Source organism: Oncorhynchus masou, chromosome 5, assembly GCF_036934945.1.
Source record: "Oncorhynchus masou masou isolate Uvic2021 chromosome 5, UVic_Omas_1.1, whole genome shotgun sequence".
In the NCBI taxonomy this organism is placed as follows: domain Eukaryota; kingdom Metazoa; phylum Chordata; class Actinopteri; order Salmoniformes; family Salmonidae; genus Oncorhynchus; species Oncorhynchus masou.
This window is the reverse complement of record NC_088216.1, coordinates 32,272,837-32,293,727: the sequence shown is the minus strand read 5'-3', so window position 1 is coordinate 32,293,727 and position 20,891 is coordinate 32,272,837. Positions and strand designations below refer to the sequence as shown.

The window sequence follows — 20,891 nt, the reverse complement described above, 5'->3', positions numbered from 1 at the left end:
CGACCAGTGGGATGACGAATACAGACTTCCAGGCCTAGGCGATGGCTCTGTTTCTTTTAATTACGAGGAGCCAATGTTAGATGTTAGTGTTTGATATATATGTGTGAATTATTTAGTCATTAAGGGTGGATTGATAAAATAATTTATAAGGTTTAAGATAAATTATTAAATAAGTCTACCAGAAACTTACATTAGGGTTTAGAGGTTATGTTGCAGGGACAAGGAGTAATTAAAAATAATAAACATATGTCCAACTAAGTTGGACTGGGGAATAGAAGAATGTATGTATGTGCCGAAAGAAAACAAAGGGATTCCTTAACCTATCTTTGAACCGACCCGGCTAGAACTCTGGGGAGATAAGATAGGACAGGGAGTACCACTCCAGGTTTCTGTTATCTGGGGGGACTAGAACTGTCAGCTGGGTAGTGATAAACTGTGGTGAGAATTCAGGGGAAGAAGATAGTATCCTAATGTTAGTGTGCATGTGTGTGCGTAGCTAAAGAAGAATGTTATAAAAGGAACATCTTTGTATATGCACGGTAGAGGTCTCGTGAATAAACTTGGATTTGACTAATTGTGAGCTGGGAATTCTGTCTGTTTCGTTTAAACCAGAACTTTACACACTCTGGGTTGCAGACCGAGTAGGATAATTGAAATTGATGTAAATTCATAACAAAATTCTATATCACCTCCCTATTTCAATCCACTTGGTGTCTAGTGAATTCAACCTGGTGAAAGTGCTGTCATATCCTGGGTGGGGTTAACACTTTTTAAACATTTTTTTAAAGTATTTTATTTTTGCATTTTCCAATTAAGAACATTCAAAACAAAAGTGAAAAGATATTAGACAACGATAGGACAAAGTGACAGTAACAGACGAACGTAACCAAAATAAATTATAATTATAATTATATAAACAAACATACAATAATAAAAAAAAAAAAAAAATAACGAGACATTGGATCACCTGCCGTAGGCTACATATTATACATTACGTGTGAAACATTATGTGAGGATTATATATAGATTCAATCAATGAGATGTGGGGGGAGATTCTCCATATAGTCAATAAAAGGTTGCCAAATTCTGTAAAATGTCTTTAACTTATTCCTCAAGCAGTAAGTGATTTTCTCCAAAGGGATACAACTATTAACTTCTGAAAGCCACATTGCAACTGGCAGGGAGGAATCCAATTTCCATTTCAAGGCAATACATTTCTTGGCAATCGCTAGCAATATTTCTGTTAGCTTTATAGTATGGCTTTGCCTAAGATTGGTGTGAGTAAAGTAACCCAGTAGACAGACCTCCGGGTCTAAAGGGAATGCAACCCAGTGAATTGAGGATATGGTATCGCATACCCCCCACCAGAAACCGTGTAGTTTTGAACACTGCCAAGTGGAATGGAGGAATGTTCCTTCATCTGAGCCACATCTAAAACATAGGGAGGAGATATCTGGGTTGAACCTGTGCAGTCTAGATGGGGTGATATAGAGCTGATGGAGGAAATTAAACTGGATCAGTCTGGAGTTCAATGTGGATATAACCCCATCCCGGGATAGGTCACTCCATAGATCCTCATCAAGATCAATACCCAGATCTTTCTCCCATCTAAGTCGGGGTTTATCTAGCCCAGGCATTGTTAGTCCTGACATAAGAGCATTGTAAACACGGGAAATGGTCTTGAACAGTGGTTGGTCTGCGTGGCAGAGTTGTTCAATAGGTGACATCTTAGGTAGGTTCCATTGTCCCTTGAGAGTCACCCTAATAAAGTTTTGTAGTTGTAGGTAGCTAAGGAAGTCCCTGTTAGGCAAGTGGTATTTCTGTTTCAGCTGATCAAAAGACATAAGAACTCCCTCCTCGTAACAATGTTCCAGAAGAGTGATCCCCTTATCAGACCATGGTCTAAAGTTACTATTCTGGAAAAACATAGGGATCAATCCATTGTTCCATAAAGGGGTTTTAGGGGAAAGGAATCCCCCTCGTCCGAACAGCTCATGCAGTTTGCACCATGCCAGGACAGAATGTATGATTAAAGGGTTGTCTGTGATGGTTTTTATAGATTTTCTGTCCCATTTGTAAAACAAATCTGCCCCAGTGTCATCATTTACCTCAAGCTTTTCAATGTTCAACAATGAGGGAGAGGGACCCTTGTCAAACCTCTGAGCCAGAAACCTAGACTGTGCAGCCCAGTAGTACATTCTAAAATTGGGGAGGTTTAAGCCCCCTTGACTGTAATCAAGGGTCCGTTTACCCAGGCCAACCCTAGGGGTTTTGCCGTGACAGATAAACCGTCTGGTCAGCTTGTCGAGAGAGGAAAAAAATGCTGCGGGAACAGGGATAGGGAGAGATTGAAACAGATATAGAAACCTGGGCAGGACATTCATTTTAATTATATTGATTCTACCCAGTAGAGTGAGAGGTAAGTCCATCCATTTACAAAGGTCAACCTCCACCTTTTGCAACAAACTGGCCAGATTGAGTTTATAGAGGTTGTTCAGATTACCATCCACCATTATGCCCAAATATGTGAAGCCCATAGGCGACCATCTGAAAGGAAACTTGTGCTTGATGGTATGATGGTCAAAGACAGACAACGGTAAGATTTCGCTTTTATCAAGATTGACCTTATATCCAGAGAAAGAACTATAACACTGTAGTAGGATCTGCAAGTGAGAGAGGGAGTGTTCTGGGTTTGTTAGAAATAAGATAAGGTTGTGCGCAAAGAGTGATAATTTATGGGTATGGGGGCCCACCTCAAAGCCATGTATGTCAGGGCACGTTCTAATAGCCTCAGCCAACGGTTCGATGGCGAGGGCAAAGAGGTGGGGGCTAATTGGGCAACCTTGTCTGTTCCCCCTATAAAGAGGGAAAGAGGAGGAAGTAATCCCATTGGTAGCAATCCTAGCTTTAGGAGATTTGTAGAGTGATTTTATCAAATTTACAAACACGGTACCTAAACCGAACTTTTCCAAGACGCGAAAGAGGTATGGCCATTCAACCCTATCAAAGGCCTTTTCAGCATCGAGGGAGACTGCAAAACTAGGTATTTTGTTTTTGTTAGCAAGGTGAATTATATCAAAGAACCTTCTGAGATTGTTGGAGGACAATCTATTAATTATGAAGCCAGTCTGATCTGGGTTGACCAACAGGGAAAGACATGACTCCAGACTCTTAGATAGCATCTTGGTGACCAGTTTACAATCTGTATTAAGGAGAGAGATTGGTCTATAGGAGGCGCACTTAGCGGGTTTTTCCCTTTCTTGTGGATTACAGTAATCACTGCTTGAGAGAAGGACTCTGGAAAGCAGTTGTCTTCTCTGGCTTTATTAAGTACCTCCATAAGGTAGGGGACCAACAGCTCCCTAAATTCTTTATAGAACTCTGGAGGGAAGCCATTCTCCCCAGGAGATTTAATAGAAGGTAGGGATCTAATGGCCTCCAACAATTCAGGAACTGAGAAGTGTTCACTCAGGCGCTCGCTGTCTTCCCCTGACAGGCATGGGAGGTTGAGAGAGGAGAGAAAGGAGTCTATCTCTGATAGATCATCGCTTGATTGGGAAGTGTAGAGGTCTTCATAGAATTTCTTAAAAGTATTATTAATTTCAGTAGGGTCGAAGGATATCTCTTTAGTAAGAGTTTCTATGGCATTAATTGTCCTCTTACTTTCCTCTGCTTTCAGTTGCCATGCCAATACTTTGTGAGCTTTCTCTCCAAGCTCATAATAACGCTGTTTTGATTTAGTGATGGTCCTCTCAGCTTGATATGTGTTCAGAATATTATATTTAAGTTTTTTATTTACCAAAAGCCTGTATAGATCTTTAGTCGGGCCTCTTTGGTAGGTTTTCTCTAGCTGGGAAAAATTAGGAGATTTCAGATTCAAGGGCAATCAGTTCCGCACCGTGTTTTTTCTTCAGCCCTTTAGTATAGGAAATAATCTGTCCCCTCAGATAGGCCTTCAATGTGTCCCAAAGAATGAAGCTGTCAGGAGCAGAGGGTTTGTTTGTCAAAGTAAAAATATTGATCTGCTCTTTGATGAATGCACAACATTCAGGTTGCTTTAGAAGTGTAGGATTTAGTCTCCATCTATATGCTCCATTTACCTTGGTAGGAATGGAGATTGATAATACCAGAGGAGAATGGTCACTAAGCAATCTGGGGAGATACTCGACATCTAACACTCTATGAAACAGTTGTGTCGAAAGTAAAAGGTTATCTATGCGTGTGTGTGTCTTGTGTGGGTGTGAATAAAAAGAGTAGTCCCTATCCTGTGTGTGCAACTGTCTCCAGATGTCTAGTAAATTGAGATCTTTCATGAATGACATGGTGAGCTTGCCGGCTTTGGTAAGAAGTGAGGGTTTATCAGAAGACCTATCAAGAACTGTATCTAAGCAAAAATTAAAATCTCCTCCAACCAGTAGCCATCCTGGTGGTGCTTGAGCAACCTGAAGGAAGACATTCTGAATAAACATATGGTCATCGAAGTTAGGAGCATAAATATTCAATAGGGTCCAAGACTCTGAAAACATATGCCCCTGCACCAAAACAAACCTGCCAGAGGGATCAGAGATGGTGTTGTTGACGCAGAAGGGGATGTGTCTACTTATCAAAATTGCAGTTCCTCTTGCTTTGGAGTTAAAAGAGGATGCAAAAACTTGTCCTACCCATTCCCTCTTCAATTTCTTGTGTTCACTGGCTGTAAGATGTGTTTCTTGTAAAAACACAATGTCAGCCTTTAATTTCTTAAGGTATGTATAGACTCTTTTCCTTTTAATCGGGCTGTTAAGACCTTTTACGTTGAATGTGACATATTTTAGTGGGTTAAGCATAGGTTGGGTTTCAAATATGTAACTGAATAGAAATCTATCATATGCAGATAATTAGGAAATGTTTCAACTTTGGTTTGAGCACAAAAGTGACCTGTGTGTCTCTTTAGGAAGGACACAATAAACATAGAAAAAAGGAAGAAAAAAATAATAAAAATCCCACCCACCCCGATTGTCAGACTAGAACAACAATCCCAACAATCAAACATGAATACACTTGTAGAGATACGTTGCTGCTCGCTTTCCATCTTGCTCTTACTAGCTAAACCTTGGCGTAAACGAAAACCTGCAAGCTCTCTAAATTGAAAACAAACGTTGTGAATAGATATTTATGGCTGAATATTTACTGCCCACGGTAAGGGATGCTTGAGTCTCTTTACGAAAGATTAACATAAATGAGGGGGAAAACAGTGGGCCTAAGCCCACTTATTGCTTCGCCCAGTGGATATGGACTAAACCAAAATATACTCTCCTGTAAATGTAATAGAACTCACCCCGGGAAGATACGGTTAGTTGAAAATGTACAAATCAATTAAAGTGACCGGGAGATACCAGCAGTTCAATCCGGATAAGAGAAAACAAACGAACTGCGTTTTATCCCCCAGAGAGACCGTCCTGGCTCAGACGTTGCTCAGTTCTTTGAGAAAAGTGTGCACTTCTCCCGGTGTGTTGAAGAGATGGCTTCGGCCTTTGTACTGAACTTTCATCCGCGCAGGGTGGATGAGGTAGCCGGTGATGTTCTTCTCCTTCAGTGCTTTGGCGGCAGGTCTGAACTGCTTGCGGCGTCTGGCGAGATCCGCGCTCATATCTGGGAAAAGGCTGACCCTCTTTCCATCGATGGTGATGTCCCCTTTGGCTCTTGCGAGTTGCAGTATCTTCTCTCTGTCTTGGAAACGGAGGAACCTGATCAGGACGGCTCGTGGGGGCTCATCTGGCCGGGGTTTCGGCGCTGATGTTCTGTGGGCGTGTTCGATTTCCAGCGGTTTGGTGAAGTTGATTATGCCTAGGACCTCCGGGATCCATTGAGTGAAGAAACGGACCGGGTCACGGCCCTCGCTGTCCTCATTCAATCCCACCACACGGATATTACTACGTCTACTCTGGTTTTCCATCTGATCTACTTTGTTTTTGAGGTAGGCATTGTCCTTTTGCAGTTGTGTCAAGACCTGGTCATGTCGAGCGATGGTATCTTCAACTGTGCTAATGCGCAACTCTGCCTCAGTCGTTCTCAAAAGGAGATCATTCATGGAGGATTTCAGGTCGTCGATGGAGGAATGGAGTTCAGACGATTTTTTTATCGATTTTCAGAGAAAGACCTCTGTTACCATCCTGAATTTCCCGGAGGAGAGTAGCCAGCATGTCGGCAGGCTCGCAAGAGGCTGCTGAGAGCAACAGTCTGGAACTGTCGTCTGAGTTATGAGGGCTAATGCTAATCTTGCTAGCTGTAGCGTTATCGTTATCTTGGGAATCAACAACGTTTTGGTCGTCCTTCTTGCCTCTCGGTCGGAGGTCCATGGCTCTTTGGGAAGGTAAGTACTTGACAATTTATCAGCCAATGTTAGAATATTGTTTCAACGTTGTTATTTAGGTAAAAATAGAATAACTTTGAAGAGCTTGGTTTGTCAACGTCTGCTCAGCTCCGCGGCATCACGTGCTCCACCGGGGTTAACACTTTACACACCAACCACCTCCGGTCAGGATGGCTCCTCATAAAATACACTCTGATCTTCTTGTGTCTATCACCACCTCTCAGGATGTCGGCTCTTCCAGGTCTTCAACCAGGCAGTGGTCTGCTTCTCTCAGGGCTTGGTAGAAGTGTTCCTGGGCGCGGGCCCCCTTTCTGATCACCATGTCCAGCAGAGCTTGGTTCTGCAGGGTCTTGGTGGGTAAGCTGAGCACCTCCTCCTTCTCCTCGTCAATCAGAACCCCCTGGTCCGGTTGCTGGAGACGCATGAGTATGGGTCGCAAGACTCCCAGACGAATCTCTAGCGCCATTCTGTGTTTTGTAATGAAGGCTCGACCAGGGGGGATAGAAGGAGTTGCAGGTGGAGGGGCCAAAACTGGGAAATTAAAAATACGTATTTAAAATTGAGACTTGGCATCCAAAATAAAAAATGTAAATCACTAAAAGTAATAATAATAATTTTGACAACTCAGGACCATTAGGATAGCTACAATGGTGCATCTTAAATAGATTTTAATTGGATTTCTTTGATTTGGATTTTTCCATAATTATTGTTTAAATTGTGAGATAGCCTCATCACGAATGGCAAAGTAGAAGTTGTGATGTGTAAAGTTACCTGTAGAGGTGAATTCTGTTGGTGAGGCTGTGGATGAGAAACACATTTTTGTTGCTATCTGATGAAAGACTGCATCTATTACAATAAGTCATCATGATAATATAAATACACTATCATAAATAACATTGTTTTACAAATAAATAAAACATATTGATCAAAATAGATGACAACAGCAAAATGACCAATAGTTCTAGTACTTCTTGCACATGTGGATTGTGCACTTTGACCTTTCACTTTCAGTTACCTGGAAGCCAGACAAGTCCATCCCATACAAATTCATCACTGCCATTTTCATTCAGAAAAATATTTGCTTCCTTAACAATCGATTGCATGAACAGCTGAAATGTTGGAATGTAGTTTTCATAGGACTGGAAATCAACAAATGATGCTTTCTGTAAAAGAAGAGTTAGTTATGTCAATCAAATTATGTCATTTGAATACACAAGGTAATAAAATAATTGGCAAACAACATTTCCCAGCTCATCTCAGATATCACCGTTGGTTTTATTCGATGGTTATCCTTAAGATCGGTGGAGAAGGTGTATTCTTGCTTCGGGGTGAGTTGGCAGTGAGAAGTTGTTTCAAGGTAGATTTCTCTATCCCCATTGCTGCTTCTCCTTTCCTCCAGTACCTTGAGAAGACAGATAAGGAATGGACAGATAAATTGTGCTTGAATTGAGTCGAGAAGAAATACACTGAGGATGCATCTCACACATTAAACACATAATAATGCTTCACTCATATTCATTATGTGTTTGTAATGCTTGGTTTTGTATGGTAAACCTTATCTACGTCAATCAACAAATGGATTTTATAAAGCCCTTTTTTACATCAGCAGTTACCCACCAAAAAACTAAGAGCAAGAAGTTCAGAGGCAGAAGTACAGTGGCTCGGAAAAACTCCCTAGAAGGCAGTAAAATAGGAAGAAACCTTGAGAGGAACCAGGCTCTGAGGGGTGGCCAGTCCTCTTCTGGCTATACAGGGTAGATACATTACTCAAAGCATGTCTGCCTTTTTGTGACACAGTGATAATTTTCTGCATTATTCACAGTGTGTATTTAATTGAATTCCAGCAAAAGTATAGGGTTTTCTGATATGCTTACCTCCTTGAGTACAACATTACTGGGAAGCAACAAAACCTTCAGGATGGACCTCTTGTCAACATCTGGGAGTTGGTAGAATAACAAGACAAGGGTATCGATAGGGGAGATGGGCCTGCCTTCTTCACTGACGATGCCATACTTAGAGAATCCAGTGACATTTATTATGACATGTGTGTTTGTTAGCTCAAGGTCATCGATAAATTCCACTTTTTTGTCATCAGTCACATGGGCTACAGACAGGAACTCACATCCACCCTCTAGGAAAAAATATATATTTATAGAATTTCATGACATGCTGAGATTTTTATGACAATCAAAACAATGTTGATGCAGATGATAGGTAAATGAAAAGCATATGCTCCTTCAGAATCAAATCAGTCGTAAAGTATTAGGACATTTATCAAATCACCACTCACGATCATAGAGCTCACAGTGTGGGAGGTGTAGTTGACCGACAGAACCTTGGGGACATGTAAACTTAAACAGGGGCCCTGCAGGCCTCTTGCCTCTCTGGGCTAGAAGCCTCCTGTTCCAAGGGACTGTCCAATAGAGCACCTCTCCCTCCCCCTCCATCTCAAATACTAGTCCTGTTATACTGCACTGGAACAGACCTGCATGGGGGCACTGAAACCTGTAGGGCAGAACAACACAAATGATGAATGGTATTTTGTGCTTTCCCTGAATTGTATCAATAAAAAAGGCAATATCAAGTTAATAAACAACATCACCAGTATGTTCCCTTGTTCTCACAGGTTTTAGGTTCAAATTGATAAGGAGTCGCAGGCTTCTAAAATGTAAAAACAATAGTTATTGAACCAATAGTTTGTTGAAATAGATCTAACAATGGTCTTTCGTTCAGGTGAGGCTCTTACAGAGAGAGAGTCAACAGCTTTGGTATCCGATGCCCCTCTATCCGAGGCACTAGAAGGACTGCCAACAAGTTGAACGTGTTCCTCCTCAAGGTCACTCTCAGAGCAAGAGCAAGATATGGTAGAACTGGCAGGTGTAAGAATGCCCGGTGAGACATTCCATGTCGTCTCACTTTTTTTTAAAGATGGGGATTTTTCTCTGGAGCCACGGTATGAGCAGACAGGCACTAGAAAGAGAGAGTGTGTGTGTCAGTCACAAACAAATATTTGTCAACTCAATGGGACTGTTCTCTATGTTACCATCTGCCAGACAGTACCGGACCATCAGGTCTCGGAACAAAAGGTTCCGAGACAGCTTCTACTTCCTGGCCATAAGACTGCTGAACAGCTACCCCTAGCTGTCTACCTACACAGACCTGTATTCACCTGCACCCCTAAGGTCGATGTCCGCGCCCCAGCGGAAATCTAATTAGCATGATACAAAAATCCCCATAAAAATCCATCAGTTTAAGCTAGAGATATCTGTTTTTTTGTATTGAATGTGTTGCAATCCACTCAATCTGCCTATGTAACACTTCCACATCTGCGTTGAAAGGTAACAGAGCTAGATGTTTGTGTTTGTCAGACCATGAGACATCCCGAAAGTATTTTCACAAATTCGTCTGTAGCGTCCGAAAATAAACTACACTGTACAAATTGAATGCACAGAAATACCATGACAAGATATTGAGGGCCATTGTGAGGTAATTGTTTTAAAGGTATCTGTGATCAACAGATGCTTATCTGTATTCCCAGTCATGTGAAATAGATAGATTAGACCTAATAAATGTATTAAAATTGACTGATTTTCTCATATGAAATGTACAGTACTGTAACTCTGTAAAATATTTGAAATTGTTTTATGTTGCATTGATATTTTTGTTCAGTATTTTATGAAAGATGAGACTCTCACGAACACAATGGTGTTCTCCGTTTTGCTCTATGACCCCCACAAGCATCTTGTGACTCGTCTGAAGTCGGTACAGCCGATCTGCCAACTTCTGTCTGTAGCATCCGAACAGTTTGGGCTACACACTAACATGACCCCTCTGTGTAAAGGTGAGACTATCACAAACAAGCACATGTTGTTTCGCTCTAGGACGCCCACAGGCCTCAAAAGACTCGTCTGAAGGTCCTCCTGTAACAGTCAAAAGAATTTATGGAAGTATATATAGAGACTGTTTATTGACCAAAAATAGGGCTTAGTCCCATGAGCTAAAATAAAACATTCTAGAAATGTTCCATATGTACAAAAAAATATTATTCCTCTCATGGGGGAAAAAGACATATAATCCGGAGGCCACTTTCCCGCTGGGTAGGCTACACGGGACAGGTGATATTCTGCCCAATCTCTGCATGCCATGGGCTCTCCGACTCTGTTCCTGCAGCTACCCAGTGCTTAATTTGGGAAACCAAGTGAAATCTGTCGACAACATCGATAGTAACATGTTATCACAACAAAACATATTTAATTTAACTTGTGACACTCCTCTCTGCACGCTCGAGAAAGGAATGAAGGAGAGAGGGGTGAAGATGGAAACGCAGGATGGAAACGCACTTTATTCTGTAGCTAAAGGTAATGTGTCAGCATATTAATTATGAAAATATAAAAAAATGCCCTGTTACTAGGCTATTCAAAATCAAATACAAATTCACTATAATAGTAGGCTAACTCTGCATTTGTTTCATTTTGGAGTATAGGCTAGAGTATAGGCTAGTATTGCCATGCGTAATATGCAACCGGATATGTATTGGGTTTTTTTTTTCAAGCTTGAGCATATGCAATTAATCATCATCTTAGAAAGCGCTGTCCATTTCATTATGCTAGACTTTTTACTGCAGTCATGACTCATGACTCAGCCCTACGCACAACTCGTCGATCCTTGTCACTAATGGGCTAATGCAGCAGACAGCCACACCGGGTTCCACTCCTATCAGCTAAACACAAGAAGATCACCAACACTTGACAATTGAGGAGTGGAAAAACATTGCATGGTTTGACTAATCCAGGTTCCTGTTGTGTCATGCTGATGGCAGTCAGGATTTGGGTGGTGTGGTGATGTACTGTTTTCCCCACACCAATTGAGCAACGAATGATTCCGAATTCAGGCTGTTCTTGAGGCAAAAGAGGGTCTGATCCGGTACTAGATGAGTGTACTGAGTGTACAACTGTTGAGTGAGTGTATTTCCCACATTACTAATTTGTTCATATTTAGACTTTGTAATATGACTTCATAGTTTACTTTGATTATTTTGATGTTGATATTTGTACTGCACTGTTGAGGAGAGATCACAAGTAAGCATTTCACTTTATCGTTTACACATGTTGTATCCTGTGCACAATTAAACTTTGATTTGATATCAGAAATACAGACCTTAAACAAAAAATCCACCCAAAACCACTCAAACCATACATAACACTAATATGTGAGAACAATATTTTTTGTGAACATTTTTTCATTATAATAAGGCTGGTAACAACATTTAAAGTTGTTGTGGAAATCTGTTGCAGCTCAAGTCGACTGCAAAACCCACATTGCAATGCTCTCTATGGGCTGGCTGGTTAGCTAGTTAGCTCGCTAGTTAACGTAGCAACACACAATAATACCAAAGTCAATATCAGCATGTGAAGTAGCTAGTTAGCTGTAAAATCAACAATCTTACCATGTTCATCCTGCAGATTGGTGTGCCTCAAAGAGTTGAGTCTGTCATTCGCAACTTTACCATGCAATGCACCCTGGGATGAAAAGGCTGACAAATAGGAGAAATGTGTTAGACCCTCTGTTAAATTACACATTTCTTGAGGTAGGAATATTACAAAAATATTATCCAGTTCTCCAGGTATCGCTGCCTCTCGTCACCACACTGCTTGGTCCTTTGGTGGTGGGTGTTTCTGTAAGGGTTCTCGTCCTCCTCTTCTGAGGAGGAGTACTACTGATCGGAGGACCCAAAAGTGAAACCCAGGCAACCTAAGTTGGATTCTCAATCAGGGACAACAATTGACAGCTGCCTCTGATTGAGAACCATACTAGGGAACTCAAAAACAAACATAGAAAAACAAACATAGACTGCCCACCCAACTCACGCCCTGACCATACTAAAACAAAGATATAACAGAACTAAGGTCAGAACGTGACAAACTGGAGCTTCCGTGTGCACTCGGAATGCTCCGAGAGATCATTTACGAGTGAACACCCTGTGTTAGTGGGTATTACTTGAAATCAAAACCCAACCTTCAAAAATTCCAAGGACAAATTACAAGTACCCCTCATATCAGACGTTCTTGTTTTAGAAAATACTAGCTTTATGTCCAAAGTTATTTTTTTAACACTTTTTAGTCCATTTTGGGACTGTAATTACTGTACAGTATATGACTACTACTGATGCCACATAGGCCGTTTTCCTGATGCTACATATACCTTCTCCTTCAGTCTCTGCTGAGATTCAGAGAGTAACTGTGGCTATAAAACAAGGACATGCATTTGTTATGAATAGATTTGTCAGTCATGCTGTGTTACCTCCTCTATGAGATCTCTCTAAGACTTCAGCAAGATCATTCCGGTATAGCAACCTCAGGACCACCACTGTGATCTCCACAGCTTTCTCAGGGCCATAGGTCTGCATGATCTGATCCACTGTGTCCTGCCAGTCAGAGTTCTTCAGCTGGCTCTCTGGAATGGGAGGAAGTTTGTCCAAAACATCCTCAGTCAGATGCCACTGAAATCTCTTCAGCTTGACTCTGCTCAGCTTCTCTAGAGTTTCCAGTAGAAGATTTGGGACAGACAGCATTGTGGGTCCCTATAGGGAAAACAACACAAGGGTAAATCCATTTGAATTCAGTCACTTTTGACAGCACCACTTTTGATTTGAAAGAAACCTTACATACACATTTGCACCTTGTAGAAGTTCTCAGAAAGTGAAACGTATTGGACCTGAATGCCAAAACATTCAGGAGATAAAGGTGCATATTTTGCATACCGCATCATGAGACATCATGTTGTCATCACTGGAAAAGATCAAACGGTTGTGGCTAATATAATTTAAAAGCTTACAAACAGGGTTGTCAAACTACCTTATAATTTCTTGTAAAAATGTTTTATTGTTGTAAATATGTATATATATATTATTTCCACCAGAAAGTCCAGGCCCAGTTGCATATGGAGTTCAGTCCCAGTACTGTGAGCTTTATGGGGAGCTTAGAGGGCAAAATGGTATTGAAGGCTGAGCTGTAGTCGATGAACAGCATCCTCACATATGCATTCCTCCTGTCCAGGTGGGTGAGGGCAGTGTGCAGAGCAATGGCGATTGCGTCGTCGGTGGATCTGTCGGGTGGTAGGCGAATTGGAGAGGGGTGAAAGTGTCAGGGAGGGAGAAGGTGATATAGTCTTTGACTAGCCTCTCGAAGCAGTTATTATAACGACGGATGTGAGTGCTACGAGTTGGTAGTCATTCAGTTCAGTTCCTTTTCTTGGGCACTGAGATGATGGTGGACATCTTGAAACATGGGGATAATGGCCTGAGCTAGAGAGAGATTGAACATCTCCAAAAACACAACAGCTAGCTGGTCTGCACATGCTCTGAGGGAGCGGCTAAGGATGCCATCTGGGCCGGAAGCCTTGTGAGAGTTAACACGGTTGAATGACTTACATATTCCACTCCATGGAGACCGTAAACAAATAGCTCCTGTTGTCCACAGGGGCTATCCTCGGCAACTCAGGGTTGTTTTGCTCGAAGTGTGAGAAAAAGGTGTATAGCTCATCCAGTAGGGCGGCGTTGGTGTCCACGATGTGGCTGGATTTATTTTTGTAATCTGTGATTGTTAGAAGCCGCTGCCACATACGCCTAATATCCTACCTGCTGAATTGATCCTCCTCTTTTGTCTTGCCATCTTGATCGATCTGCGTAGGTCATATTTGTACTGGTTAACCATACAATTGTCCCCAGACACTTTACCGTGTTTATAAGCAGCATCTCTCGCCTTAAGTTTCCCGGAAAGACTGAATGTTTTGGCATTCAGGTCCACTTCCTCTATGGGCAAATATGTATGGAAAGTTTGTTTTAAATCCATAGGTAAGCACCAAATGGTGACACCGTTCATAGGGAATGGTCCATGAACACACATAATATTGTTTTAATCTTTGCTCACAATGACAAACCCTTAGAAATAGCCACTAGTCTTACCTCTTGCTTTCTCTTCTTCAGATTGCCAGTCAGAATCTTCGGTCTGTACCTTCTCCTCCTCATCCTCGCCGACCCCACCTCTAAGAGATCCAAGCCTCTCACCAGATAGGTTCCACCTGGACATAGAAAAGAGTCACAAACTGTTCCCCTACCTCCCCACCACATGCTGTTGTTCACTATTCATTTAAAAAATAATGCAGTACATTAGCTATTATAGAGTGGTTGATATCAGGCTATATATTCAATATCCACTCACACTCCAAAGTCACTTCTGTTCCCTGACTGGGACTTGTCAAGATGCTGGACTGCCCAGCAGAGGAAGCAGAGTGAGGCAGTGTAGAGGCAGAAGCATGGGTGATCCCTTATATATATATATAGAGAGAGAGGGACACATTAGAAATAATTAACAAAAAAACAGAGCAAACTAGAATGCTATTTGGCCCTAAACAGAGAGTATACAGTGACAGAATGCCTGACCACTGTGACTGACCTAAACTTAAGGAAAGCTTTGACTATGTACAAACTCAATGAGCATATCCTTGCTATTGAGAAAGGCCACTGTAGGCAGACCTGGCTCTCAAGAGAAGACAGGCTATATGCACACTGCCCACAAAATTAAGTGGAAACTGAGATGCACTTCCTAACCTCCTGCCAAATGTATGACCATATTAGAGACATACATTTCCCTCAGATTACACAGATCCCCAGGGAATTAGAAAACAAAGCCAATTTTGATAAACTCCCATATCTACTGGGTGAAATACCACAGTGTGCCATTCCAGCAGCAAGATTTGTGACCTGTTGCCGCAAGAAAAGGGCAACCAGTGAAGAACAATCACCATTGTAAATACAACCCATATTTATGTTTATTTATTTTCCCTTTTGTACTTTATATATTTGCACACCGTTACTACACTGTATATAGACATAATCTGACATTTGAAATGTCTTTATTCTTTGGGAACTTGTGAGTGTAATCTTTACTGTTCATTTGTATTGTTTATCTCACTTTTGTTTATTATCTACTTCACTTACTTTGGCATTGTTAACATAGATCTTTTGTTTTGCTGTGTTACCTCTGTGATCTCTCTCTAACTTTTCAATGAGATCTTTCCGGTTCATCCTTCTCAGGATGCCCACTGTGATCTTCACAGCATTCTCAGGGCTGTATTTCTGGGGGGTTACCACTGTCTTCCGCCTGTCAGCCCTCTCCAGTTGGCTCTCTGGGACAGGAGGCAAGCCAGCCAGCTGGCCACCAGTCAGGTACAACTGAAATCTCCTCAACTCCTCTGTGCTTAGCTCCTCCAGAGTGGGCAGCAGCTGATTTGGAAGACCCAAATAGCTTCTCTCTTTCAGCTCCTCAGCCCTCAACACAGGCTGCTTATAAAGTATTGTCGACCTGGACACAAGAAACAGGCACACATTGACCATGTTTATATGCAGTCTTAAAAACATCTAATAAAATAAATAAGAGCTCATTCTTAATAAAGCACCCTTGTTTAAACACCTCAATCTAAATAAAGAAACCTGTTCTGAATTCAATTTGCTTGTTCTGATTGAGAATTCCTTCTGAAAAGAGGTAGATTATACCTTTTGATAAACCGGCCAATGGGAGAATATTAGCACTTCTCTTTTGAATGATGTTGTTCAAGCAGAATACATTGCAGTCTTATGTGCATGTGTCATATACTATTCTTGTTCAATATTTATAATAGAATCCACGCAGAACCAACGTTTTAACAGTAAAATGATGCCATTGAAATGGCAGATAAACACTATGAAGTGCAACAAAAACATCAGGTATAACTATTTGATAATGTCCTTGTTTTGTTGCCAATGAATTTCAAATGATCAAACAAGTTTGATAATATAAAATAAGAGTTGTTTTAATTTCAGGATTTTTCTGAAGGACAGAACGATGCTGAAATGCAACACGGCACACTATTGTCTATTTCGGAACACATGCCACTCAAAAACGAACAGAAATATTTTATAGCAAATAGACACATACATATAAACCGCTAATTCAGAATATAGATTACACCTGAACTCTTTATTCAGAAAAAGTTGTTGTGGTCACTTTTTATAGCTACTGTTTACAGGCCTCCTGGGCCATATACAGCGTTCCTCACTGAGTTCCCTGAATTCCTATCGGACCTTGTAGTCATAGCAGATAATATTCACATTTTTGGTGATTTAATGTTCACATGGAAAAGTCCACACACCCATTCCAAAAGGCTTTCGGAGCCATCATCGACTGGGTTTTGTCCAACATGTCTCTGGACCTATTCACTGTCACAGTCATACACTGGACTGAGTTTTGTCCCATGGAATAAATGTTGTGGATCTTAATGTTTTTCCTCATCATCCTGGACTATTGTACCACCATTTTATGATTTTATGATTGCAATCGCAACAAATAATCTGCTCAGACCCCAACCAAGGAGCATCAAAAGTCTATAAATTCTCAGACAACACAAAGATTCCTTGATGCCCTTCTAGACTCAGAAGACAAAAATCAGTTAACCACCTAACTGAGGAACTCAATTTAACCTTGCGCAATACCCTAGATGCAGTTGCACCCCTAAAAAATAAAAATATTTGTCATAAGAAACTAGCTCCCTGGTATACAGAAAATACCTGACCTCTGAAGCAAGCTTCCAGAAAATTGGAACGGAAATGGCGCCACACCAAACTGGAAGTCTTCTGACTAGCTTGGAAAGACAGTACCGCCGCTCGATCATCCTATTTTTCCAACTTAATTGAGGAAAATAAGAACAATCCGAAATTTATTTTTGATACTGTTGCAAAGCTAACTAAAAAGCAGCATTCCCCAAGTGACGGTGGCTTTCACTTCAGCAGTAATAAATTCATGAACTTCTTGAGGAAAAGATCATGATCATTAGAAAGCAAATTACGGACTCCTCTTTAAATCTGCATATTCCTCCAAAGCTCAGTTGTCCTGAGTCTGCACAACTCTGCGAGGACCTAGGATCAAGAGAGACACTCAAGTGTTTTAGTACTATATCTCTTGACACAATTATGAAAATAATCATGGCCTCCAAACCTTCAAGCTGCATACTGGACCCTATTCCAACTAAACTACTGAAAGAGCTGCTTCCTGTGCTTGGCCCTCCTATGTTGAACATAATGAACAGCTCTCTATCCACCGGATGTGTACCAAACTCACTAAAAATGGCAGTAATAAAGCCTCTCTTGAAAAATCCAAACCTTGACCCAGAAAATATACAAAACTATCGGCCTATATCGAATCTTCCATTCCTCTCAAAAATGTTTGAAAAAGCTGTTGCGCAGCAACTCACTGCCTTACTGAAGACAAACAATGTATACAAAACTCTTCAGTTTGGTTTTAGACCCCATCATAAGCACTGAGACTGCACTTGTGAAGGTGGTAAATAACCTTTTAATGGAGTAAGACGGAGGCTCTGCATCTGTCCTCGTGCTCCTAGACCTTAGTGCTGCTTTTGATACCATCGATCATCACATTCTTTTGGAGAGATTGGAAACCCAAATTGGTTTACACGGACCAAGTTCTGGCCTGGTTTAGATCTTATCTGTCGGAAAGATATCAGTTTGTCTCTGTGAACGGTTTGTCCTCTGACAAATCAACTGTAATTTTCGGTGTTCCTCAAGACTCCGTTTTAGGACCACTATTGTTTTCACTATATATTTTACCTCTTGGGGATGTCATTTGAAAACATAATGTTAACTTTCACTGCTATGCGGATGACACACAGCTGTACATTTCAATGAAACATGGTGATGTCCCAAAATTGCCCTCGCTAGAAGCCTGTGTTTCAGACATAAGGAAGTGGATGGCTGCAAACTTTCTACTTTTAAACTCTGACAAAACAGAGATGCTTGTTCTAGGTCCCAAGAAACAAAGAGATCTTCTGTTGGATCTGACAATTAATCTTGATGGTTGTACAGTCGTGTCAAATAAAACTGTGAAGGACCTCTGCGTTACTCTGGACCCTGATCTCTCTTTTGACGAACATATCAAGACTGTTTCAAGGACAGCTTTTTTTCCATCTACGTAACATTGCAAAAATCTGAAACTTTCTATCCAAAAATTATGCAGAAAAATTAATCCATGCTTTTGTTACTTCTAGGTTAGACTACTGCAATGCTCTACTTTCCGGCTACCTGGATAAAGCACTAAATAAACTTCAGTTAGTGCTAAATACGGCTGCTAGAATACTGACGAGAACAAAACCAATGTATAATATTATTCCAGTGCTAGCCTCCCTACACTGGCTTCCTGTTAAGGAAAGGACTGATTTCAAGGTTTTACTGCTAACCTACAAAGCATTACATGGGCTTGCTCCTACCTATCTTCCGATTTGGTCCTGCCGTACATACCTACACGTACGCTACGGTCACAAGACGCAGGCCTCCTAATTGTCCATAGAATTTCTAAGCAAACAGCTGGAGGCAAGGCTTTTTCCTATAGAGCTCCATTTTTATGGAATGGTCTGCCCACCCATGTGAGAGACGCAGACTCGGTCTCAACCTTTAAGTCTTTAATGAAGACTCATCTTTTCAGTGGGTCATATGATTGAGTGTAGTCTGGCTCAGGAGTGTGAAGGTGGACGGAAAGGCTCTGGAGCAACGAACCGCCCTTGCTGTCCCTGCCTGGCCGGTTCCCCTCTCTCCACTGGGATTCTCTGCCTCTAATCCTATTACAGGGGCTGAGTCACTAGCTTACTGGTGCTCTTTCATGCCGTCCCTAGGATGGGTGCGTCACTTGAGTGGGTTGAGTCACTGATGTGATCTTCCTGTCTGGGTTGGCACCCCCCTTGGGTTGTGCCGTGGCAGAGATCTTTGTGGGCTATAATCGGCCTTGTCTCAGGATGGTAAATTGGTGGTTGAAGATATCCCTCTAGTGGTGTGGTGGCTGTGCTTGGCAAAGTGGGTTGGGTTATATCCTTCCTGTTTGGCCCTGTCCGGGGGTATCATCGGATGGGGCCACAGTGTCTCCTGACCCCTCCCGTCTCAGCCTCCAGTATTTATGCTGCAGTAGTTTATGTATCGGGTGGCTTGGGTCAGTTTGTTATATCTGGAGTACTTCTCCTGTCTTATCCGGTATCCTGTGTGAATTTACGTATGCTCTCTCTAATTCTCTCTTTCTCTCTCTCTGAGGACCTGAGCCCTAGGACCATGCATCAGGACTACCTGGCATGATGACTCCTTCCTGTCCCCAGTCCACCTGGCCGTGCTGCTGCTCCAGTTTCAACTGTTCTGCCTGCTATGGAACCCTGACCTGTTCACCGGATGTGCTACCTGTCCCAGACCTGCTGTTTTCAATTCTCTAGAGAAAGCAGGAGCGGGAGAGATACTCTGAATGATTGGCTATGAAAAGCCAACTGACATTTACTCCTGAGGTGCTGACTTGCTGCACCCTCTACAACTACTGTGATTATAATTATTGACCACGCTGGTCATTTATGAATTTTTGAACATCTTGGCCATGTTCTGTTATAATCTCCACCCGGCACAGCCCTCATAGCAGGGGCGGCAGGGTAGCCTAGTGGTTAGAGCATTGGACTAGTAACCGGAAAGTTGCAAGTTCAAATCCCCAAGCTGATAAGGTATAATCTGTCGTTCTGCCCCTGAACAGACAGTTAACCCGTCATTGAAAATAAGAATTTCTTCTTAACTGACTTGCCTAGTTAAGGAATAAAATAAACAGCATGGTTTCTTCCTAGGATTTGGCCCTTCTATGGAGTTTTTCCTAGCCACAATGCTTCTACACATGCATTGCTTGCTGTTTGTGGTTTTAGGCTGGGTTTCTGTACAGCACTTTGAGATATCAGCTGATGTAAGAAGGGCTATATAAATACATTTGATTTGATTTGGTCACTGTTCCCGTTCCACCACCACATGCTGTATTTACTTCAATGTTCCACATGAATTTCACTCAAATAATGAAGATGATGCAATAAAAGAGGTATGGTAGAGTTGTTTATATCAGGCTCATTAATCTCCACTCACTTTCTAGCGGCGCCATGGGGGGGTTTATAGGGTGGCTCTTCAATCTCTGCCTCTGCCTGGCTCCAAGAAGCAGCAGCCCGGTAACTGCTTTATGAGATGAAATCAAGTAGGAAGTAAGTTGCTATGTTTGGTCTCTTAATGTTATGTGATTAAAATCAGAAAGGTTTACTATCTACAATGTAGATTTTAACCCAGACATTCTATGTAGGCATATCAGCAACATAATCACATGTAGTTGCATTGTTTCATCCATTAAATAAATTATATTTCTTAATCAAGTATATCTCCCACTTCCTTTGTTGGTGTCAATGGAATATGAAAATATAACGTTTTACATGGACATTTACCTAATATTTGTGAAATTTCCCTATAAATTTCCCTATAAACAATTTCTTACCATGGGGATGGATCCATTTTAAACACAAAAAGTGCCAGCAGCACAGGAAAATATGAAAGCAGAGTTTTACAGATTCTGAATTTACTTTCGTTTTCAGCAGTGAGTCATCCCTTGTTCTATGCAGACTGTATGTTAGCGTGCTATGTACGGTGTGCTGCCCTCTT

At 41.5% G+C, this 20,891-nt stretch overlaps 1 protein-coding gene across 4 annotated transcripts; it reads right to left on the bottom strand.

Moving 5' to 3' along the window:
• Positions 1-3,869: 3,869 nt before the first annotated feature.
• LOC135539438 (uncharacterized) lies at positions 3,870-20,825 on the bottom strand. 4 transcript variants are annotated; one of them, XM_064965320.1, is made up of 16 exons: positions 20,728-20,825; positions 20,331-20,417; positions 15,392-15,714; positions 14,572-14,676; positions 14,316-14,431; positions 12,653-12,932; positions 11,799-11,885; positions 9,099-9,322; positions 8,955-9,013; positions 8,643-8,857; positions 8,227-8,483; positions 7,970-8,026; positions 7,620-7,754; positions 7,368-7,515; positions 7,124-7,150; positions 3,870-6,883 (listed from the first exon to the last, which is right to left on the bottom strand). In XM_064965320.1, the coding sequence occupies exons 1-16, from the start codon at positions 20,742-20,744 to the stop codon at positions 6,573-6,575; spliced, it is 2,448 nt and encodes an 815-aa protein (XP_064821392.1). In that variant the 5' UTR covers positions 20,745-20,825; the 3' UTR covers positions 3,870-6,572. The 4 variants fall into 4 exon arrangements, with proteins under 4 accessions (XP_064821392.1, XP_064821393.1, XP_064821394.1 ...); XM_064965321.1 differs by lacking the exon at positions 7,970-8,026; XM_064965322.1 differs by lacking the exons at positions 3,870-6,883; positions 7,124-7,150 and having other exon boundaries at positions 7,427-7,515; positions 7,970-8,097.
• Positions 20,826-20,891: the final 66 nt, after the last annotated feature.

Coding starts and splice junctions, on each gene's coding strand:
- LOC135539438 (XM_064965320.1), bottom strand. Junction 14,677..15,391: donor GTTAGAGAGAGATCACAGAG/GTAACACAGCAA, acceptor TATATATATAAG/GGATCACCCATGCTTCTGCC. Junction 12,933..14,315: donor TGAAGAAGAGAAAGCAAGAG/GTAAGACTAGTG, acceptor TTTTCCCTATAG/GGACCCACAATGCTGTCTGT.